Here is a 25,011-nt window from a genome sequence, read left to right as displayed (position 1 = left end):
GATGCATCCGTGGAGAGAGATGAACTCCATGTCCACCTACTCTCCACCATCTTGAATCTCCTTGACTCACTTTTAGAATTTAAAAATAATCACCAGATTCATGGGAATGTATATATTTTTCTAGTATTTGTGAAAGTGAATCATAATCATATATTTTTTAAAGTTCATTCATATACTCTCTAAAATCGGTCCAAATATTAACAATGGAATAGTCACCACACTGTGGGTAACACTGTACTAGATGTTGGAGGCTTCTTCTAGCTTAAATAGTCCAGGAAAAGATGAATAAATTCATGTGTATTTGTGTTTGTGCCTTCATTCACTTGACAAATACATGACTCTAATATTTCTACCCACTGCATTCATTTCTACCCATAATAGCATCTTTCCATTGGTTAGCTTCTTGTTCCAGTGGAAAAATGTTTAAACAGAAAAGAGAGATTGTGAATGAATCATATAAATGCTTAGAATTTTCATGAGTTGGTGGGGTCCTCTCAAGAGATCCCTTAAAGTCTAACAAGGGATGAGGCTTAGGGTAGTGAAAAATTGGTACAAAATGCTTACAGGAAGGCATAGGATGGCCTTCGGATGTGAGGAGTCTTCTGGGAGACATATGTTCTTTCCTTTGAATCCTGTGTTTTCCCCCCACTTCCCTCTACCGAAATCCTATCTTATAGGCCCAGTTCAAATTCTACCTCCTAAGTCCTTTCCAGCTATTCTGACTGGAAGTTTCCTTTTTCTCATCTGAAGAGTGCTTTACAATCATAGGTATTTATTAAGCACGAACTATGTTCCGGCACAGAGGTCACCGGGTTGAACACCCATATCCCTGACCTCAAGGAGTGGATGGGCTACAACTCAATGACTCTCTATGCTGCCTTGCCCAGGCTGGTTGATTCACACATATTTGTCTTGCCTCCCTTAAGGCTGAGTTACTTATTCTTTACTTTCCTATTCCTCAGAGCACCTAAGGACTCTCCTTAGCTAAGTATTTGTTGCCAGAGACCCCAGGGTTACCAAGTTGTATAGGAAATATAAAAATAATAACTAAGGAACTTTCAAATTAGTCTTCACTTAAACATCCCTCTCAAGTTATCATGAGCACCAATCCCCAGCAATTTCGTAAACATCGGTGATGGTCATATAGGATAAACATGTAATGTGAATATAATATAAATTGATCCCAAAGGAAAACTAGAAATCTTAGGAATGATACAGGACTTCCTGAAGGCAGTGAAAGTGAGTTTAGAGAGAGCAATAGTAATTCACTCAAAGCTGTGGACGTTGATGACCCAGCAGAGTCCTATCAGTTATCAATAGAAGGAGAGAAAGCAACAAGGATGATGGTATGATGGGTACTTCCCAAGAGAATGATCGGAATATCAAAGGATGAAGAAAGATCTTGGGGAAAAAATGAAAAACTTGAATATTTTGCAAAGTCAACAAAAAGTGAGGGCTGTTAAATGGTGCCATGATACAATTTTGTCAAAAAACTGTGCCTAAAACCCCATACTTAATTCATAGTTTGCTCATTTAAAAAACATGGCATGATTGATTGCCATTTTAATTTTGTTGAACGTAAGGTAAATAAAATTTTTCATAATTTTTAGTTTCTAAGAATTCCAATCAGCCTTTCCCACCCTCATTTTTATATGTTATTTTTGTCCTTTTTAAAAATGTGGATTCATTTTAAGTGGACTTTCTATGATACTAATTATCCACCAGAAGAACATCCAGTAATAGGATTCAGTGAAGTGATGGATTGATCAGTATCTTTCTTCAAAACTCACAACCAAGATCATACAGGCAGAAAGGGCACAACTGGCTTTTTTGACTCTAAAGCAGGAAGTAGGGATCCACAGAACCAGCCAGATTTCTCTGGAATAGTGATGCCCAGCCCAGCTAGGAGGTAATTTTGAGATAAGCCTGATCAAGGTCTTAGAAGGGAACTCTCAAGGCTTCAAAGGAAGTTGCTTACCCACAAAGCACCAGACCGCAAACCGGATCCACGTGATGGTGGAGAGCTTTAGCATGAGATAGATGTTCACCAGCATGGCAAAGGCAGGCACAAAGGGGAGACAGGGAGCCATATAGGGCAGCTTCTTGGGGTTCTCTGGCTGCTGCAGGATCACAAACACCAGGATGCTGATCAGCAGCACCATCAGAATGACCAGAAGGATGGCCCACCAGCTCTGCTTTGAGATGTAGTCGGAACCAAAGATGATGAAGGAGCAGAAGATGAACATGAGGATGAAGAGCAGAAGCACGCAGATGGTCACTGTGTGCCCTGTAGCTGCTGTGGGCCGGTCCATTTTGCCTGGAAGGCCCAGCCGGATCCTCATGGTGTAGTAACGGGGCCCAATCAGCTTCTTTAACTTGATGAGATAAATGTTTTCAGTTTCATCAGCTTCTATGCCTGTGGTCATGTCCACGGTGCCGTAGTTTGGGTGGTTGACGTTGTAGGTCGACTTGTCTGATTTCCCTATGAGCATCTCGTTGTCTCCCAAGGATGGTAAGTTCTTAGCCCCACATGTGTTGGTGGCTGGGCCGGAAAACTCTTCCCCTTCACTCACAGGAGAGCCAACTTCCTTCTCACAGTCAGCCAGAATGCCCTCCTTCTTCTTTGTGTGCTCCTGAGACAAAAACTTGACAAACCCGTCAATGTCACTTTCTGGTTGGTATCGAAGGAGCAAGACGCAGACAGAGACCAAGGTGTAGGCGAGGAGGGTGCCGATGGACATCATCTCAATCAGATCTCTCAGGCTGACTAATAGGGAGAGGAGAGCCGCCAGGAACCCCGACACAATGCAGGCCACCACTGGGGTCTCTGTGTAGGAGCTCACGTGAGCCAGGAACCTGAAGGGAGGGGCAAGCAGAGGGTTCACGGTGAGCTACACGTGGGGATTGATTCAGCATGGTTTAACACCTCCTGGTCCTGTTTCTCCAGCTTACTTCTGGATTCACTGCTTTAAATACAGCTGCTATTCCCTACCCCAGGATTTGGTTCCCGGAGTAGAATTTAAACAGAATTTACTTTAATTCCTTGAGTTTGAGCTGAACTTCTCTATTAAAGTTCCTACTTCATTATGTGATGTGATGGGTTGATTGAATCTAGGGGATTCTCAGAAATCCAAATTGAAGCACAGGCTTTGCTATGAAGAAGGGATACTTGGCAAAGTCATACATCTGCTTGGGGGTCCTCTACACCTGTGTTACCCGAAGTGTGGTCCATGGATCAACAGCATCAGCATCACCTTGGAACTCGTTAGAAATATGTATTCTGAGGTTTTACCTGAGACCTACCATGTCAGACTCTCTGGGAGTGGGGCCCAACAAAGTCTACACTTTAAAAAACCTCCAGAGGATTCGGATTTATGCCAGAGCTTGAGAAGCACTTGCTGTACAACAGAAGTACAGGGATTTGGTTGGCAAAGTAGTACAGTCGTTGAGAACATGTGCTCCTGGATGAAACCTAAATCCGGCCACTTACTAACTGGAGAAGATAGAGAAGACCAACAAGGGTGACTGAGTGGCACCCTTCTTTAGCAGTTCCTGGAGGCTTAGGTAGGTTCCCGCCCTCCTCCTCTCTCATTCTGGCACTCCCTGCTCCCTCCTCTTCCATTCCTCCCTTATTTCCATGTTTCAGTCCATGAAACAGGAATATAAACTGTGCTCGGAGCCCCAGCATCTTTCCTCTCGGTTTTCTTTGACAGCTGAAAAACGTTTTGGGTGTGTGAAGTTGTCACACCTCCACTATGGTCAGCCTTTTCTTTTTTTTTAACATCTTTTTTTACATCTTTATTGGAGCATAATTGCTTTACAATGGTGTGTTAGTTTCTGCTTTAAAACAAAGTGAATCAGTTATACATATACATATATCCCCATATCAACTCCCTCTTGCGGCTCCCTCCCTCCCACCCTACCTATCCCACCGCTCTAGGTGGTCACAAAGCACGGAGCTGATCTCCCTGTGCTATGCGGCTGCGGGGAGGGGAAGGGTAAGCTGGGACGAAGTGAGAGAGTGGCATGGACATAATGTACAATACCAAATATAAAATAGATAGCTAGTCAGCATTTTCTTGATCTTTCCAGCTCCCCCAAGGTCACAGCTCGGTGGTGACCTCAGGGGGTATGCGGAGGAAAGGGTGCAGAATGTGACAGCCGATGGCAGAGATAAAGTCCCTGAGCTGGATCCCTCTGCACTCCTGAGAGCTCCTTGGAGGTTTACTCCTTGTTTTGTGCGCTTGAAGAATGCCTTCCCTGCAAGCTCTTCACACAGTAGACACTAGGAACCAAGAGATGGGGCCACATCCCCTTTGTACCATGGGCAGATAGGCTACTTCATAGCCAGCTTAGGGGGCTGGAAGTGTCAGTGTACTGGTGTGGTTAAAAGTCTGGTTGTCGGGATCAGACAGTCCTGGGTTCAAATCCTGACCCCGCCACCCAGCAGCTGGGGGATTTGGGGCAAGTTTTTTTTTTTAACCTCTCTGAGTATATTCATCTAGTATACTCTTCTGTAAAACAGAGTTATTGTGCTGACTAAATGGGATACCATATACCTGGTATACACAAATGTTCAATAAATGGTAGCGATTGTTGCTACTGTTATTAGGCTCTGTTCAGAGGGTCTTATCCTCTCTTTGATTGTAACTGTGAACTTTTTCAGCTTCAGAGAGGGCAGTCATCAGGCCTCAATCTGAGGGCAAGCCTCAGATGCCCCTGGGATGGGTTCTTCCTTCTGGAGGCCACCCAGTGTAGCATTTTGGCACTCATCATCTTTATACAATGTCAAATAAGAGGGGAGGGGGCCATTGGGGGGACATATTAGTTTGTTGCTAGATTGAGGGACCCAGAGTCAAACGGAGGGGCTGTTTTAGGACCTAAACTAATATCACTCAAACCCTTTGCCAAGATATATGACAAGTTCCATTGTCTATGTGACAGGCACTCACATCAGAATTACAGTCAGGCTGACAGTGGGTGACAGTCTCCCTGGGCAGGCCTGGAAGAATAGAATAAATGCCACCGAGCATAGCCCTTACCTGAAAAGGAGCCCATCGCCAGCCATGGCATAAATGATCCTCGGCATTGGGAAGAGGGAGCCCAGCAAGCTGACTGTCAGTCCTGCAACCGACCCGATGGCCACTATGAATTTTGCAGCATAGAACCCACGAGCCACAAACATCTCCATGAGCGGGGATTCCGTGTCAATAGCGTAATATGGCACCATCAGAGTTAAGATCATGCTCACCTGTTAAAACAAGAGGAAACATGGCTGGGGGTAGAGGGGTCTGTCTGAAGCATGGATGGAGGTCCCATAGGAGAGGAAAGAGGCCTGGTCCTGCATGGGAGCTGGGGTCTGCCACTTCGTGGCACGTGCCTTTACTGTAGACCAGTTATTTGGCCTTTGGAACGCTCGGTCTCAGTATTTTCTCCCCACATGTGAATTTAGTGGACTAGACCAAATCATTTGTAATATCTCTCTGTGACCCTTTTGTATCTGAGGGATAAGTCTGCAGGTATTTCAGCTCCATGAGAGCAGAGCTACACTGATAGTTCAATGAAGGGCAGATATTATCCGATGGAAGGAGCTGCAGCCTAAGGCACTAGAGCCAGGGCCTGGCAGTGACCATGAGCACCCTGCCCACATGGACAAGAGTCTCATTTCTTTTATACTTTCAGGGTCCTACAGGATCGTAACTGTACTAGATCTAACCCTAAAGACCAGAGATCAAAACTCTAAAGGTAAATACGTAGGAGAGCCACAACCGATTAACTGACGGGACTCATGTTTCCATTTCCTCTCTGTAGCTCAGTCCCAGGAACCCGGCAGGCCAAGAAGTAAATTATGGCATCAGGATGGAATCCAGTACTCCTGTGGGCTATAAGACCACTAAGGCTATTTCTCCTCACATGTCATAGATCTGCTGTAACATCCCTCCCGTCATAATTGGCCCCAGGTGATGGAGCCGCCAGTCCTAAGACCAGGTGCCCCCTGGCCTGTGAAGGCCAATCCTGGCATCAGTGAGGGAGTCCGGAGCCTGAAAAGGAGAGAGTGGTTCATTTCTAGATCACCTCTTTGCCTGTTTCTCAGGAGCCAGGATCCTCCAGTGAAGCCATGCGCCACTAGGGAGGACAGCAGGATGAATGACCACAGCCCAGCAATTTGACTTTTTCCTGGTGGTAGAATGGGTGCCTGCTGACCAACACAAGACCAAACAACCCCTGAGGCATGGTTAGGGCCCACACATTCTAAAAGGGAATCTTTCCCAGCAACATTGGGGTAGACCTGAGGAGAGAGGGATAGATTCTTACAGCAACTCTCAGAGTGTGTCCTGCCCACATTAGATTAGGATAGGCAAAAGTTGGTAGATGCGTAGACATATTCTGTAGTCTGTAAAGCACTCTTCTAAGGAAGGAGCTGTGATTATTAACTTTACTGCGTGTGCTACAACGGTTGACTACTGGAAGAGGGGAGGTATGAGGGAGGGGGAATGCAGAGCAGAGTGTCTCTGCTGCTACCCCTGCCTGCTTCCCCCACCCCCAGCTACTCCTGAACATTCTGTCTGCAGGGCTAATCAGGGTTGGATAAGATGAAGCCAGTTGCATGTGTGTGCATGGGGCGGGGCGGGGGGGGGGGGTGATAACTGACCTATCCATAAAGGTTTGGGTGGGCAAACCACATCCAGTGCTGCTCTCATGTTTTCCTTTGGCTTCCAGGACAGTCCTGTTTTGCAGCTTGCCTTAATGATCCCTTGGCCTGGTTTCTTCAGGTTGTTGCTAAAGGTGTCTTTCCGGTTTTTTTGGTAGGGGTTGTGAAGAGGTTCTTGTCGCATGCCGTGGCAGCAGGAGCAGCAGGGCTGACGCGTGCACCCTGGCTGCTGGCTCTTTCTATGATAATTGTGGTGGCTGAAGTGAGTTGGACCTCCAGGACTTGGGGGGATTTGTGTAACCACACATCTGTCGGCTTACCAGCTGGTCCTCTCCACTGCCAGGGGCTGAGGGGGATGTTGCATGTGGCTGAACTATTTCTGTGATAGAAATTCTGGGATGGGAGCTGAGAGATGACGCATCAGAAGTGTGAGGAGTGTCTGAGGGACGTGATCCTCAGGAGACAGCCTGAAGGCTTCATTCTAAGGACTTCCCTTGGCAGGGAAACCTGAAGAGGCGAACTTGAGCCAGTGTAAAAAGAGGGAGCAACTGGCAGAAAGAAATTACCTCTCCTCCCACTCTGCACCCCCCAACCCCCCAGATTTAAGGGAGAAGCATTTCTAGAGGATGATGAATTCTCTTTCCCCACCCTGGGAGAGCCTTGTCTCTTTGCTGCCGGGAAGCTCCCAGAAGACAGAAGGGCATTGAGGAGGGAGCGCAGAGGCCCACAGTGCCTCTGCTTGCACACCCACCCGTTACTGCCAGCCTGTGATCTGAGCTCCTTGGACGGCAGCCCACTCCCTGCACACTATCCCCTGGGCAGCAGCGGACACCAAGAGCCTGTGCATAGGACGGAGCAGGGATGGGGGCCATGGCTGAAGTGAGGACCTGGGGCTTCTCCCGGCTCCAGTTTGGAGCCCTGATTTTCTCCTTGTCATTGGTGGGTGGGGTGAGCTTGAGCCAGTGTAAAAAGAGGGAGCAACATGAAACATATGTGTACAAACACCTAGAAGGCACAAGTAAAGGATTACTTCCTGACAGAAGGACACCCAGTCCCAGAGCCACATTTTAAGGTCAAATATGAAAAGGCCATGAGGAGGGTCACATAAGCATTTGGTACTTACGGATACATATGCTGTCAGGCAGATGACCAGGGAGGCAGTGATAGCATAAGGGATGGATGTGTTGGGATTCTTGGCTTCCTCTCCAGTGGTGGCGATGATGTCAAAGCCAATGAACGCATAGAAACATGTGGCTGCTCCTTGCAGCACCTGTAGGGATGAAGACATTTATCAGACTCAAAGTGTCAGGGCAGCACCAGGGCCTGACGTGGTCCCCAGAGTTGCCTGGTGCCCGGCAAACAGTACTGAGTGGTAGAAGGAGTAATGTGGTAGAACTTGTGCTCAACGCTTGAGTTCTGATCTCTACTTTCTAGCTGTGTGACACTGGGAAATTCCCCCATGTGTAACATGAAGATAAGAAGGATTATATCCAAATAAAAACGAGGTCATTCAACACATTCAAATAATTTTTGGAAGTAAGTGGGGTTACAAATAAATCAGTAAGTTGGCTATCCCTATGTCTTGGGGAACTCATTAACTTCTTTGTGCTCTGTTTTCATTCAGTGGCTCTCAATCACAACCAGGGTCCGTATGACTGCCCTTAGGAGATGTTTGGAAATGTAGGGAGGTACCTGTGACCGACAGAGACATGGGGCGGGCGCTTCTGGCATTTAGTGTAGGGGCGCAGATGCTTTTGCACATATTGTCCTGCGCAGATTACCATTAGTGACCCTGGCAGATCATTTCCAGGGCATCTTCCAGATGTGAAACGATATAAAAGATTTTCAGATCTTCAAATCGTGTAGTGTCTTTCATGGGAAGACAGGTAGAGACAATTTGATTTTACTGTTCCTTTTGGGGGCTTGAGTGGCCTTGTTGGGCTACAGGGCAGGGGCAGGAGGAGGAGGGCGGCAGTGTGAAGCTGAGGAGGTGATACCCAGTGACATCTGCTGGATGCCTGTCTGACAGGGGCCTGTGTGATCCCAAGGATGGCTGTGACTTGATGAGTCAAGCAGTGAAAATCTTCCATTGAGGAGTGTGTGACTTTCTTCCAAAGAACCTCTCGAAGTTTAAATTATGTTTTCCCACCTTAGCATTCTCATTATCAGCTGAAAGTAAGAAATGTGCCTCTTTGAATGCTTGGGGGTGTCCCATTTGGGGAAGATGAAAGAGATTTTTCTGGGCTTTTGTGTATGGGGTGAGGGCATTTGGCAACCTGCAAGGTCTAGCCAGGGGGCCAGGAGTGAGGCTCATTGTGGACTGACCATTTTTTCCTTTTCTCCATATTCGGTTTATAAATGATGAAATTCTAAACACGTGCCAGGCAGACACCTGTCCCTAAATTTTCACTCTTACCTTTCCTACTGACTTCTCAATAGGTAAAAGACGAAAACCTGGAACCCACAAGGAACATCACAAAATAGAAGATTGTGTCAAACTTTCAAAAGCAACCTTTGCTCATCTGTAAAATGAGTTGGTCTCTTCTACAGTCTCTCCTGTCAGGACTTTAATGCTTCAGTTCTCTAACTGGAAGTTCTTATTCTGGGGTCCATGCAATTCGCATGGGGGAGGGTCTGAGAATTTTTCAGAGAAAATAATACATCTTTCTTTTCACTACCCTTCAACTGAATGTTATCATTTCTTTCAATTATGAGTGTAGGTGACTAACAGTACCTGTGACTTTGTCGCCAATAGCAATCAGCTGTTTTCCCATCGTATTAGTTGTTGCAGAGATCTTGAAATACCACTTGTGCTCATTGTGACTTCCAATTTATGTCAGTTATTAGACATAGATATTAATATTTAAAGCACTGATAACAAAGCACATTGTTATATCACAATTTAAAAATATTTTTATAACTATATTTCAATATACAGTTGACCCTTGAACAACATGGGGGTTAGGGGTGCCAACCACAGCACAGCTGAAAATTTGAGTATAACTTATACTGGCCCTCTGTATCTGTGGTTCCCCCATGTACTCGGTTCCTTCATATCTGTGGTTCTGTATCTGCAGATTCAACCAACCACTGACCAGTGTAGTACTGTAGTATTTACTTTTGAAAAAAAATCCACCTAAGTGGAACCGCTTGGTTCAAACTCGTGTTGTTCATAGGTTAACTGTAATTGATTTCTTTCGAACTCCTATGTAATTAGGTTATTCATTTATAAACACAATTTATACATAGTATAAACATAATTCAAAAGGGGTCCATCGGCTTCACCAGACTGCCAAGGAGTCTACTGCACACAAAAAAATCTAAGAACTCCTGATCTATTCTAATAGAAAGAACTTCTCAAACAAGCAGTTGTCACCAGAGGGGTACTTTCTGGGAGAGGAGATAACTCCCAATTTCACACCAGCGAAGTCCTCCATTTGAGGACGTGGAAAGTGTCTTTGGCATCCAGACAAGAAGGTCAAACAGATCTCACCTCATCGTATGTGGAGGTTCACAGGTTTGGAAACGTGCTTGTTTTCATTTGTCTAACAAATGTCTCTGGTGTTCAGGGATGAATGATTACTGGGACTGTAGGCTCGCTAAGCTGCTCCAATCAAGGAAAGCCTTGCTTTAAGACAGCTTCCAGAAAACAGTCCTGTCTTCTCTTCCTTTAACATCTTTCTTCCCGTACACACACACACACACACACACACACACACACACGCACACGCACACGCGCGCACACACACACACACACACACACACCCCTCTTGTAAATCATACAGTGACCTTCTCTGACAATCAGTCTAAAGATGCATTGCTCCCGATTAGGATGTCCCACGGCTACGGTGCTATGCCCACTTGGTGTGATCAGTGCTGGATGGAAAGGTCATAGATACTGCAAGAGCTCCCTGCTGAGGATAGGTGGGTAGGAAGGTCCTAAATAAGAACTATAGGGCCAATCTACCCTGGAAAAAGGTGAGAGGTCTGTAAACCATGCCATATGAAGATTAACTGAGGACCAGGGGATGTCTAACTGAAAAAGAAGACTCAGTGGAAGATACCTCCAGACAGAATTGGAGGGACACCTTCCAATTTTGAAGGCTTCAGAGGGAATCACAGAGCCATGCAAATGGGTGGCATAGGACTTGGTTAGGAGTGCAGATTCTGTAGACTGTCAGACCTAGGTTGGTTCTGCCAGGTACTAGCTTGGTGACCTAGAACAAGTTCCTAACCCCTTGGGGTCTCATTTTCTTTATCACTTAAATGGAAATAAAGCTCGTTGGATTGTTCCAGGGATTAAATGAGATAATACAGTCAACCACAGTCATAGAATACAATAGGTACTTAATAAATATTCCTCTTATCAGTAGTATTTTTATTACTTTTATAAGTTTTTCTAGAACAGATGAAACCAAGGGCACAAATTCCTCCTCCTCTTCCTCGTCCTCCTTATTTTTTCTTTTAGAACTTGACACATTTTATTAACTGCTCCCAAGAACCAGGAACTGTGCTTGGTGATGTGGATGCAGTTATGTGCAAAAAGCACTCTGAGCTTGACTTCCTGGGGCTTGGAGTCTAGAGGACACTGCACGACCCAAAATGCTACCTTGACTGTGGTAGCAAACTGAACAAGATTAATAAATATCTATATTGTTTGTAAAACACAGATGCTACTATTTCCCAGATGAATGAAAGAATGGATGGCAATTACTGATAATGATTAGATACCAGAAAATTAACTATGATCAAGTTGGGAAGAGAGAGAATAAGTTTGCAAAGAGAATATCTGTTAGCCTGAACTTGCATGTGTAGAACTAGAAAGAAATTATGGTTGAAGAAAGACTAAACAGATCAAAGGTAGGACATCTGGAGGTTCTACTGCGATAGGCAGGACACGGAATTTAACTCAGATGGTTCAAATGAATGATTTCAGTGAAGGCACTCTAGGGGTCAGGGCTGGGAAGAAGGGAGGAAGAAATACCCCGGCCTTGTTCTCTTCTCACCTTCTGATCTGATGATACCTCCCATTGGCTAAACCCAACAGGAAGCAACCAGCAGGGGGTCTTCTGGAGCACAGAACAGAGCATGAGGGGTAGAGAATGGATCTGGGGACTGTGGGCAAATAGGGAAAAATCAGCGCACCTGCCAAGATCAAACAGACTCTGGCCTAACAAGATATAGATTAACTAAACAGATTATGTAAGAAAAGATAACACAATTAGCAAATAGGGTCACCTTTTTACCTGAGTTAGTTTGAATAAGTTCTTCTTCCTTGTAAGCAAATAATTTCTGGTAAATACAAAAGAACCACGAAATGAAACTGTGTATGGGTGTGTCTCTACCCAAATACCCACTAAAACTGCTTTCCACTTCACTCTACCCAGATCTCAGATCCCGCCTCTGTATTTACGATTAGGATACACTTCCATGCATGAAAGAATGTGTGTGGTGCCTAGGGGTGAGCATCTGTGAATTAAATTGGTGGGTGAAGTGTGTGTGTGTGTGTGTGTGTGTGTGTGTGTGTGTGTGTGTGTGTTTCTGGGTTCATCTGTACTTTATCCTAACTTTCCTTTAATGTTTTATATAAATAAAAAAAACCAATATTGATTTTTATTTGATGACATTAATGGAAATTGTCTTCCAAAGTCCACCTGGTGTAGCTGCTCAGCCAGGCGATCCAGATGGCTCCTTCCCTCTACAGAGGTTTGTGGGGAAACAGCACGTCCCTCAGTTGCTGGCGGGCCGCTGGTTAATTAGTTGACAAAAGAATGTCATTGCTGGCCTGCTACTCAGCGTCTGGGATCCCTAAACGCTGGCCCTCGTGCCTTGCTGATATTTGAGAGGCATTAGGATGCGGCAGCTCTCTGTATTCTGCCTTGGTGTGTCTGCCAGATGTGCCTAGGAGATAATTAGGCACATTTTTATAATTCACTCTCAAGGTCACAAGACAAAACTCCAACTTTAACAGCATTTCCTTCCACCCTCATGCTCCAGATCTATTAGCAGCCTGTCCACAGCGACAGTGGAATGTGCTAGTACGTTCCAACAAGTGGATTCAGATGTGGAGACATGGGAAACAGGTTTTCCTTTGTTTGGAGGCTGTCAGCATTCCCCACAAATATTGCTCTGAACCATTTTCCTGGGAGCTATTTGTGCTGGTAGAGTGTCTTATTTGGTTAAAGAGAAACCATAAGATAGCATCGAGAACAAATAACATATAGCGAATACGCATCCAACAATGTTCAAGAGCTGAGGAATTGCAGATGGAAGCAGGGGTTCAGCTGAGGGCCAGCAGTTACTTGATATAGGGAAAAAAAGTGTTTGTTGTTCTTAAGCTCTTCAAGACCAAAGAAGCATTTGACCCAGAACCTGTAAGTGAGTAAACCATTCCTTATGCTATTTTCTTTGGAAGGAAGTGGTTGGAGCAGGGAAAGAGTAGGCTTCTGAGGGGTCTATGGCCAGAGGATGGATTGCTCTTTAACTCTTTCAGAGTCCTTGAAAATTGTTTCAAGTCATGTAATGGTATCCTTATAAACCACTCTGTCCACAGTGGTTTCCTCCATCCCGTCCTACCTAAAAGGATTGAAGAAGAAAGTGGACTGGAACTCTGCACTAGTTCCTTTGTCGGGGTGGGTCAGAATTTCCTTAAGGAGTGAAGAAGTTCATGAAGCTGCCAAGTAGGCAACTCGATTTTGCTGACAATTGTCAGATGACAGTAGGGAGTGTGTTTATTCACTTGGTGGATGACATTCTCATGAGAAGGTGTCAGATCTTAAAAAATAGCCTCCATATTCAGACTGGCCTTGCTGGACTGGAAAAGCAACCTGAAACCAAAGTCAAGAAAGAACAGGTCTAGGCAGTCGGCTGTGGAGGAAATGTACAACGCAGAAATCCAAGGCCGGGCAGACAGCAGAGAGGATGAGTCAGCATCATCTTCACACTGGGCTGTCCTTTGTGCTCAGATGATGTTTTTAGGCACAGCCACTAGGACATACATTTGAATTTCTTGCAGGGAATATGGATTTGCAGTGAAAAATCCAAAATCCCAGCCAAGCTTTTTTGGTGACCAATGACAAGCCTACTCCAGGTAGACGTTTGGGTTGGAGTGAGGTCAGTGGCCAAAGGTGCCAAAAAGGACAGTTGGTTTGATGCGTGCAAACCTGGGCGTAATGGAGTAAATAAGGGCTTTGGCTCATCTAGGACTGGGATTGAATTTCAGCTCTATAACAGTCTAGATCTGTGATCTTAACTTTTCTAAACTTCAGTTATTTTGATGTAAACGTGGAGATCATTGTACTTATCTTGCAAGGCTGTGGTGAAGATTAAACGAAAAGTGTGTATGAAAGAGTATGTCATAAGGAAAAAATGGTTAGGGATGGCATCCTTCCTTTCTTTTTTATGCCTTGATTTCCGATTTTCTTTTCTTGCTGTAGAAGCTAGTGAGACCTGGGATTGGGTAAATGGGAAGCCCCTAAGCCTAGCTTGCTTAGCTCCTTCCGTGATGAGGCAGCTCCTGACTGAGGAAGGATGTGGAGCCCCTGAGCAGGGAGAGGAGATGCCCCCAAAGAGAATAAAGACCCCAGAACAAAGCACAAAAGGAAGAGCTAAGAGACTGGTTCATCTTCTTCAGCATGGGCAAAGGGTATTTACACAGAAGATATTGACTATTTCCAGTCTTCACATGGGGCCTAGACTACAGTGTGTGCCGTTTAGATAAGTTCTTAGGGAGATTTTGAAAATTAAACATGATCTGAGTAATTAAGAAGAGTTTTCAAATTGCTTTGATATGATGTCTTAGTAAAAATGCACATTTGGCCTGGGCCGGCTTAACTATACCCCCATCTTAATACTCCTTCTAGCTCCAAGACCCCAAGACTTTGTGAAGGCTTAAAGAAAATGAAAATGTGACATGTCAGATTAATTACATTCTTACTTTTTTTTAAAAGACGGCTCAGAAGGGAGGGGTCATCATACATAAGGCACTCAGTGTAGTGGAAGGGACTTTGGAGCCACACACCTGGGTGGGAATTTCAGTCCTGGCACCGACTAGCTAAATGACTTTAGGCAAGTTACCCAGCTTCTCTGAGCCTTGAATTCTCTATTTGTAAGTTGGGGATAGCAGCACCTGCTTTAAAGTTTTGTTTTAAGAGTGAGATAATATTCATAGAGCAGAATGCTGGGCACCCAGCAGGTAGTGGGTAAATTCTAACTCCATCCTCCTGTCATGATCGCTGTTGCTAACCACACAATGTGCACATAAAAACATCTAAGATTTTATTCTTTTTTTGCAAACATTTGGTTGTCATTAGTTTTACCACTTGATAGATGAGAAAACCTGAAAGTACAGAAGTTAACTGTTGGCCGAAGTCTTGTAGTAGGTCCATGACCCAGTAATTTCTTACATTGTTAAGAAAATGGTGAGAACATTTTCATGTGCTATGATGAAAATGCAGTTGAGTTCTGGGAAAACATTCTTCTTTTTCATTATTACAATTTGTTTTCTTATTTGATAGGAAGGGAACGATTTGTATCATAAGAAAATATAGGCTTGGGAATCCAGAATGGGGTTAACAGTGTTTCTTTGTCTCTTCTTCTGGTTTTAACCAGTTTTAGGATTATTTCACTTCAAGAGGGAGGGATGAACTCTGCAGAATTCTTACTGATAAGCAGAAGACTAGAAATCTGGCTTAAATTGCTTCCTTGCTTGTTTCTCTGCATTGAACAGCATGGCATGGTTTAGAATACACAGAAGTTATTTTGAGTGTTCTCCAAGAGCTATTTCTGGTCCCTGGACCTCTTGGAGGAAAACCAGTGTAAGCAAAATCTACAAAAGCAAAACTGGTGGAATCCTGGACTTGCTTCTGTCACTGATTCTGGGTGGGTGTGCCTCTCCCAGCCTCAGTTTATTTACCTGTTAAGTGAGGGGATGGGACCAGGTGACCTCTGTGATCCCTTCTAACTCAAAATTCTCTGATTTATATTCTACTATTTGAAAAAAAGAAGAATGAGCTGGTGAATTTTACCAATAAATCCATAAAGTAAGCATTTTTAGTCGTGCTAGAGAAAGAATCCAGGTGCGACTTAGAACTAGTACTTCTCAGTATAAAGAATTTGCCACTCGGACCTTCCCATCTTTCTTTAGCATAAACCACACCATCAGGTCACAGGGATGAGATCTGAAAATGTGCTTTTGGTCCAGCGCACTCTCTTGTCAACCCACAGACCACACCAGGTGGGCTTCTCTGCTCTCAGACCCCAGCAGAACTCTCCACCTTGGGTCAAATGTTGGGATTAGATTTGAAAACTGTTCTTTTCTTTTTCCATACCCAGGCAACACTCATGCTTTCCTCACCTGCCCACTCTCCCGGCCTCCTTTACTGCCTTGTGTATTTACGGACTGTCTGAATAGACTGTAGAGAGATTCTGTAGGACTGAGCTGTTCATGTACAGGCTATGGAGTCAGACAGTCCTGGCTTTGGGTCCTGACTTGGGCACTTACACTGTGTGCGTAATAGCAAGTCATTTGACCTCTCTGAGTGTGAGTTTTTTTCATCTGTAAGACCAGAATGTAAATATCCTCCTTGCAAGGTTATTAGGAAGGTTAAATGAGATATTATATGCAGAGCATTTAGCGTAATATTAGGTATATTGCAAGTGACCAAAACTTCAAGTCTATTATTGTTTTCCACATAAAATAGGATCTCAAATGTTTGTGAAACAAATAAATAAAAAAGAACCTCTTCTTCAGAGCATTCCAATTAAATTCAGATAAAAGGTGATGAAAAGAGTGCCATGAAGGTTATGAGACAAGCAGCATTTTCTTGAAAGTATGTCTCAGACTGTCACAGGGTGGAAGGCAGAGCGTGCAACAGGTACACTGGGATTTAGGAATGAACTCACCCCTGACCAGCCGTGGGGCAAGAACTGGCCCTCAGACCAGTATTTCCCATTGATGAAGAAGAAGCCTGCAATCATGATGAACACCCACACTGCCAGGTTCAGCACATTGAGTACGTTGTTGAAGCCCACAGAATTCTTCACCCCCAGTGCGACAATGATGGTGACGATGACTGCGATCACCAAAGCCAGAAGGTCCGGGTATGATTGTTTTCCTTTCCCTAGAGTGGAAAGACATGAGCTAATATTGTCCAGGGAGAAAAAATCCCAGGCCTACCCCGGTGCATCTGCACTCAGCTCAGAGAAAGGTGGTCAGTTTGTTACGGAGGGAGAAGGAACTGTGTGTGTGTGTGTGTGTGTGTGTGTGTGTGTGTGTGTGTGTGTGTGTGTGTGTGTGTGTGTGTGTGTGTGTGTGTGTTCACGTCCACTGTGGTCCACAGGTGTCTATTTGCAAATGGGAAGGTTTTGGTATATAGGTGAGGCGGCCTAATATCCTGGACCAAAAATTGGGACACATGATACGACAATTACAGCAGTGCCTATGGAACCATCGCATGAAACATCCAAAGTCAGGACTGTCCCAGGACATTCAGATGTATATATGGATCTGACATGTTATTTGAACTGTTTTATCTTCATTGTTGTTTAGTTTATAGTCCATAAATTTCTCTTTGTTAGCAAATTTAGAAATACGTGTCTTTGAAAATTATTGGAAGAAGGGTGTTCTTTCCATTTGAGTGAATGTGGTTGCGGAGAAGATGGCCGGGGAACATGCCCCACCTTTTTTGGTCTTGTCTGTTGGCCAGTGGACTCCTGCCCTCTATAGAATGGAGACGGCACTGCCTCCGCAGTCACACTCCTGGATTTCAGCTGAACTCTTGCCTGTGACCAGCTGTGTGGCCTTGGGCAAGTGCCTCCTTTCTCCGGACCTCATCTGTAAAGTGAAAGGGCGGGCTACCTGATTTTGGAGGACACTTTCAGACCTAAGATTCTATGAAATCATTATACCGAGAAAATGTGGTCTTCATATTTTTTATCTTCTCATGGTATCTAGGTGCTCAGCATTTTGGTCAGTTCTTCTGAGATAGGGGCACCAAAGTCAAATGACTTGCATGCAGCCCCTGAATTAGTCCCTGGAAGTTCTGGGGCAAGACCCCAAAGCCTCCTCAACTACTGTTTAGCTTCCCTTGAATGTAAAGGGATAGTCAGACATCAGGATGGAAAGTGGGTTGTAAGTGAGGCTCAGAGCCTGAAGTGTCAAGGTGTTTGTTACGTGAGCTTCTGATTATTTAGTATTCACTCATTTCGGTTACTCATCCATTCTGTTTCTTTTAGAAATATATTTTCTTATTTAAAAATTAATGCCTGCTTTTTTATGAAAAATTTTTAAAATGTTCTAAGGAAACCACTGGAGAAGTTCCTTATAGTTCTTTTTCCTGTATTAGTTTTATTTTTATATAGTTATTAACATGATGCACGTCCAGTTTGTATCCTTTGTCATACAGCATCGCATCAAAAACATACTCCATGCTATTACAGCAGTCTTCCTGGTCTTCCTTTTAATTGCTAGCTCTATAGTTTATAGATTACATAAACTAGCTGCCCTAGTTTATGTAATCACTGTAGAATGTTTAAGCTGTTTCTAATGTTTTGTTATTATAAATAAGGCTGTGATGAACATCTTTTCATATAAAGCTTTTATGGAAACTAGAATAATTTCCTTAGGATAGATTCAGAGGGGGAATTACTTGGCAAAAGATGTATTAAGGCCCTGGATACATTTTGCCAAATTGCATCCTGAAAGAGGAACCCATTTATTTGGCTCAGCAAGTTTGCATGTTGGGGTTAGAGTCTGTGGCAGTCTCACCCAGGCCGTTGAGGGCCCCCACGCTGTCCGCCATCCGGCGGCTGACCGTGTGGTTGGCCAGTGAGTCAAACATGCTGCTCAGAGCGCTGGCGCCGGCCGCGGTGCCAATCAGGTACTCCAGGATCAGGTTCCAGCCGATGAAAAACGCCACAAACTCCCCGACGGTGACATAGCTGTAGGTGTAGGCCGACCCGGTGGTCTTGGGGACGCGGACTCCAAACTCTGCATAGCAGACACCTGCATGGGACACACACATGGATGATGGATTTCAGAAGATGAGCTAAACTTCTGGTGGTTAACCATCTTGGGTAGAGAATACTGGAAATCTCTGGGACCTTAGAACAAATAGGCGAAGTTTTATATAAATGAATCAATTCAAAGTTCTAATGTGTTCCAGCTTCACTTCTGGAAAACTTTTTAACCTGAATGAATGCCAGAACTAATTCTAAGGAACTATTAGAAGCTGATCCTTTTCATTAGGAAAACTCCCGGTTATTGTATGTGTCTCTGTCATTGTTCCTTAGGTGTCAGGATATCCCGAGTGAACATGGATCTAACTCATTATGACCCCACAATTGATGGCAGCAGGGTTAGGTTATACTAGCCTTCTTCTCTTTCATTTTTACCTGTTACAAAAGGTGTTCCTCATTTGAGAGTGATGCCTCAAGCGACCCTCGAAAATCCTGTACTATACTGGCGGGTGGGTGGGTGATAACAATGCAAATATAAATAACTGACTAGTTATTAACTAGGAAATTTAGCGCATACAAAAGATAATTTAATGAACACTTTTAGAGTGCCTACTGTGTGCTTGGGAAGGTGCCAAGTGCTGGGACTAAAAAAAGACAAGTAAGGCAGGGCCCTGCCTTCAAGGGGAGCTATACCAGGAAATCAGCTCACGTCGTAGGCTGTATAAGCTCAATAATCCAGAGACGTACAGGAACAAGGGGAGCAGAGATACATGTGCCTCAGCTGTTCTTGAGGTATACGGAGGAATTAACTGCACTCAGAAGGTGGAACATGAGGCAAAGACATGGTGGGGAGAGACAGTACGAAGCTTTGGGTGGAGTGGGATGTGCCTGGGGGGACTGGGAGGGTCCGAGGCTGGAGAGGCAAGCAGAAGTCATGTGTTTTCCAAAGTGGGTCAGGGCCGCCTTCCACCAGAGTCATCTGTTGAATTGTAGTTTCGGGAGATGGAGACCAGGAATCTGCATTTTAACAAGCTCCCCACTTACATTTGAGAAACACTGGTATATTGCCTCATTTTTTTGTTTTATAGAATTAGAGATCAAATTAGAAAGAGACAGGGAATACACCAAACTTCTGGAAGTTGGGAGAATATTCTACACTGTACTAGGAATTCTGGATTTGGGGCCAATGGGTGGGGTACCAAGTGGAAGGACAGACATAAGACAGCTTGGAGGAAACACACCAGGAATGGGATATAGGAGGAGGTAGAAGGGAACTCAAAGTAAACTTTACTTTCAGTCCCAAATTTGTTAAGAGCCAACCTTGAGGTTCTCTCATCACAAATCAGGGAAAAGTTGTTCACTCTTTTGTGACTAAAGAGAACAAGTTTCTTCTCCTTTTTTTTATTTTTTTGGCGGCACGCGGGCCTCTCACTGCTGTGGCCTCTCCCGTTGCAGAGCACAGGCTCCGGACGCGCAGGCTCAGCGGCCATGGCTTACGGGCCCAGCCGGTGCGTGGCATGTGGGATCTTCCCGGACCGGGGCACAAACCCACGTCCCCTGCATCGGCAGGCGGACTCTCAACCACTGCGCCACCAGGGAAGCCCTCTTCTCCTTTTGAAGGGAGTAAAATCAATGCAAGGAAGCAAAAAGAGAGATGTCAAAAACATGGACACAATGAATGATTAAATGTGATGCACTGTCTCTTTTCCTTCCACTCAGTGGCATCAGTGTCAGGGCGTCCATGTGGAAGGAGCACTGGACCAGCTGGGCTGCCCTCTTGTCTTGACTCTACCTTGGGCCTGTGTACCCCTGTACGTTGTTTCCTTCCTTGTAAAGTAAAGGAATTAGGCTGGGATGCTGTCTTAAGTGTCTTTCTACTCTGACAATCTAAGATTCTATTGTTATATGGAATTTTGCTACAAAATATATTGAACATAATTTTCTTTTACATTAGTTACTGTATTGTCCTGTATTATGGAGATGCTCTCAAGGCTAGCAAAGCTGTTTGTCCCTACCTTGAATGGCCTAGGCTGCTACTTATTTTGAGTTTCTATGTCATCCCCCTTCCCTCCACTTTGTAAAATAGTTTTCATCCACTTCCTGGAGGTCAGACTGTCAGTTGTTTCTTCTTGTTGCTGTCACAAGGCTTACATGGAGCAGTCTGACCTCCTCCTATTCTAAATTGCTGCCTCCAACACCTGATGTTTAAATTGTTAGGGTGAGTCTAAAATTAAGAGGAAGTGGTGTCAGAAGGAAGGCCTGGGGAACTCTATAAGGAAAGTATAGAGTGTGTAAGTGCTGAGTGTGAGACCTGGTGATATTTTCTTGGATGCTTGGCGGACTTGTGTAACTTAAGTGTTCTTTTCTCCTGAAGGGAGTTGAGTTTGCACATAGAGTAGGTTTCTTTTTAAGTGCAGTGTAAGGAAGGGCTTAGGAGGTAACTAAGTTATTCTCTGTAGTGCAGGATCCACATCTTTACCCAATAATTCTTTTTCTTATGTTTATTTATTGTTTTCTTATTAGTCATCCATTTTATACACATCAGTGTATACATGTCAATCCCAATCTCCCATTCAGCACACCCCCCCACCCCCCCACCCCTGCCACATTCCCCCCTTGGTGTCCATACGTTTGTTCTCTACATCTCTGTCTCTATTTCTGCCCTGCAAACCGGTTCATCTGTACCATTTTCTAGGTTCCACATATATGCGTTAATATACGATATTTATTTTTCTCTTTCTCACTTACTTCACTCTGTATGACAGTCTCTAGATCCATCCACATCTCTACAAATGACCCAATTTTGTTCCTTTTTATGGCTGAGTAATATTCCATTGTATATATGTAGCACATCTTCTTTATCCATTCGTCTGTCGATGGGCATTTAGGTTGCTTCCACGACCTGGGTATTGTAAATAGTGCTGCAATGAACATTGGGGTGCATATGTCTTTTTGAATTATGGTTTTCTCTGGGTATATGCCCAGTAGTGGGATTGCTGGGTCATATGGTAATTCTATTTTTAGTTCTTTAAGGAACCTCCATGCTGTTCTCCATAGTGGCTGTATCAATTTACATTCCCACCAACAGTGCAAGAGGGTTCCCTTTTCTCCACACCCTCTCCAGCATTTGTTGTTTGTAGATTTTCCGATGATGCCCATTCTAACTGGTGTGAGGTGATACCTCATTGTAGTTTTGATTTGCATTCCTCTAATAATTAGTGATGTTTAGCAGCTTTTCATGTGCCTCTTGGCCATCTGTATGTCTTCTTTGGAGACATGTCTGTTTAGGTCTTCTGCCCATTTTTGGATTGGGTTGTTTGCTTTTTTAATATTGAGCTGCATGAGCTGTTTATATATTTTGGAGATTAATTCTTTGTCCATTGATTCGTTTGCAAATATTTTCTCCCATTCTGAGGGTTGTCTTTTCGTCTTGTTTGCAGTTTCCTTTGCTTTGCAAAAGCTTTTAAATTTCATTAGGTCCCATTTGTTTATTTTTGTTTTTATTTCCATTACTCTAGGAGGTGGATCAAAAAATATCTTGCTGTGATTTATGTCAAAGGGTGTTCTTCCTATGTCTTCCTCTAATAGTTTTATAGTGCCCAGTCTTACATTTAGGTCTCTAATCCATTTTGAGTTTATTTTTGTGTATGGTGTTAGGGAGTGTTCTAATTTCATTCTTTTACATGTAGCCCTCCAGTTTTCCCAGCACAACTTATTGAAGAGACTGTCTTTGCTCCATTGTATATCCTTGCCTCCTTTGTCATAGATTAGTTGACCATAGGTGCATGGGTTTATCTCTGGGCTTTCTATCCTGTTCCATTGATCTATATTTCTGTTTTTGTGCCAGTACCATATTGTCTTGATTACTGTAGCTCTGTAGTATAGTCTGAAGTCAGGGAGTCTGATTCCTCCCGCTCCGTTTTTTTTCCCTCAAGACTGCTTTGGCTATTCGGGGTCTTTTGTGTCTCCATACAAATTTTAAGATTTTTTGTTCTAGTTCCATAAAAAATGCCATTGGTAATTTGATAGGGATTGCGTTGACTCTGTAGATTGCTTTGGGTAGTATAGTCAGTTCACAATATTGATTCTTCCAATCCAAAAACATGGTATATCTCTCCATTTGTTGGTATCATCTTTAATTTCTTTCACCAGTGTCCTATAGTTTTCTGCATACAGGTCTTTTGTCTCCCTAGGTAGGTTTATTCCTAGGTATTTTATTTTGGTTTCAGTGGTAAATGGGAGTGTTTCCTTGATTTCTCTTTCTGAGTTTTCATTGTTAGTGTATAGGAATGCAAGTGATTTCTGTGCATTAATTTTGTATCCTGAAACTTTACCATATTCATTGATTAGCTCTAGTAGTTTTCTGGTGACATCTTTAGGATTCTCTATGTATAGTATCATGTGATCTGCAAACAGTGACAGTTTTACTTCTTCTTTTCCAATTTGTATTCCTTTTATTTCTTTTTCTTCTCTGATTGCTGTGGCTAGGACTTCCAAAACTATGTTGAATAACGGTGGTGAGAGTGAACAGCCTTGTCTTGTTCCTGATCTTAGAGGAAATGCTTTCAGTTTTTCACCATTGAGAATGATGTTTGCTGTGGGTTTGTTGTATATGGCCTTTATTATGTTGAAGTAGGTTCCTTCTATGCCCACTTTCTGGAGAGTGTTTATCATAAATTGGTGTTGAATTTTGTCGAAAGCTTTTTCTGCATCTATTGAGATCATATGGTTTTTATTCTTCAGTTTGTTAATATGGTGTATCACATTGTTTGATTTGCGTATATTGAAGAATCCTTGCATCTCTGGGATAAATCCCACTTGATCATGGTGTATGATCCTTTTAATGTGTTGTTGGATTCTGTTTGATAGTAGTTTGTTGAGGATTTTTGCATCTATATTCATCAGTGATATTGGTCTGTAATTTTCTTTTTTTGTAGTATCTTTGTCTTGTTTTGGTATCAGGGTGATGGTGGCCTCATAGAATGAGTTTGGGAGTGTTCCTTCCGCCGCAATTTTTTGGAAGAGTTTGAGAAGGATGGGTGTTAGCTCTTCTCTAAATGTTTGATAGAATTCACCTGTGAAGCCATCTGATCCTGGACTTTTGTTTGTTAGAAGATTTTCAATCACGGTTTCAATTTCATTACTTGTGATTGGTCTGTTCATATTTTCTGTTTCTTCCTGGTTCAGCCTTGGAAGGTTGTAGTTTTCTAAGAATTTGTCCATTTCTTCCAGGTTGTCCATTTTATTGGCATAGAGTTGCTTGTAGTAGTCTCTTAGGATGCTTTATATTTCTGTGGTGTCTGTTGTCACTTCTCCTTTTTCATTTCTAATTTTATTGATTTGAGTCCTCTCCCTCTTTTTCTTGACGAGTCTGGCTAATGGTTTATCAATTTTGTTTGTCTTCTCAAAGAACCAGCTTTTAGTTTTATTGTTCTTGCTATTGTTTTCTTTGTTTCTATTTCATTTATTTCTGCTGTGATCTTTATGATTTCTTTCCTTCTACTAACTTTGGGTTTTGTTTGTTCTTCTTTCTCTAGTTCCTTTAGGTGTAAGGTTAGATTGTTTATTTGAGATTTTTCTTGTTTCTTGAGGTAGACTTGTATAGCTATAAACTTCCCTCTTAGAACTGCTTTTGCTGCATGTCATAGGTTTTGGATCATCGTGTTTTCATTGTCATTTGTCTCTAGGTATTTTTTGATTTCTTCTCTGATTTCTTCAGTGATGTCTTGGTTATTTAGTAACGTGTTGTTTAGCCTCCACGTGCTTGCGTTTTTTACAGTTTTTTCCCTGTAATGGATTTCTAATCTCATAGCGTTTTGGTCAGAAAAGATGATTGATATGATTTCAATTTTCTTATATTTACTGTGGCTTGATTTGTGACCCAAGATGTGATCTGTTCTGGAGAATGTTCTGTGCGCACTTGAGAAGAAAGTGTAATCTGCTGTTTTGGATGGAATGTCCTATAAATAGCAATTAAACCTATCTGGTCTATTGTGTCATTTAAAGCTTGTGTTTCCTTATTAATTTTCTCTCTGGATGATTTCCATTGGTGTAAGTGAGGTGTTAAAGTCCCCCACTATTATTGTGTTACTGTCGATTTCCTCTTTTATAGCTGTTAGCAGTTGCCTTCTGTATTGAGGTGCTCCTATGTTGGATGCATATATATTTATAATTGTTATATCTTCTTCCTGGATTGATCCCTTGATCATTACGTAGTGTCCTTCCTTGTCTTTTGTAACATTCTTTATTTTAAAGTCTATTTTATTGGATAGGAGAATTGCTACTCCAGCTTTCTTTTGATTTCCATTTGCATGGAATATCTTTTTCCATCCCTTCACTTTCAGTCTGTATGTGTCCCTAGGTCTGAAATGGGTCTCTGTAGACAGCATATATATGGGTCT

General features: G+C 43.3%; 1 protein-coding gene across 1 annotated transcript in view; it reads right to left on the bottom strand.

Moving 5' to 3' along the window:
- Positions 1 to 25,011, bottom strand: part of SLC7A14 (solute carrier family 7 member 14) — a 118,447-nt gene that overhangs the window by 20,589 nt on the left and 72,847 nt on the right. The window contains exons 3-7 of the mRNA XM_060009997.1: positions 18,420 to 18,656; positions 16,556 to 16,773; positions 7,776 to 7,922; positions 5,043 to 5,251; positions 1,979 to 2,856 (exon numbers count right to left, since the gene is read on the bottom strand). Of these exons, the coding sequence (XP_059865980.1) occupies positions 1,979 to 2,856; positions 5,043 to 5,251; positions 7,776 to 7,922; positions 16,556 to 16,773; positions 18,420 to 18,656 (1,689 nt within the window). The remainder of the gene's footprint in view (positions 1 to 1,978; positions 2,857 to 5,042; positions 5,252 to 7,775; positions 7,923 to 16,555; positions 16,774 to 18,419; positions 18,657 to 25,011) is intronic.

Source organism: Delphinus delphis, chromosome 4 (assembly GCF_949987515.2).
Source record: "Delphinus delphis chromosome 4, mDelDel1.2, whole genome shotgun sequence".
Classification (NCBI taxonomy): Eukaryota; Metazoa; Chordata; class Mammalia; order Artiodactyla; family Delphinidae; genus Delphinus; species Delphinus delphis.
Note: the sequence above shows the minus strand (reverse complement) of the source record. Positions and strands in the feature narration are given on the sequence as shown.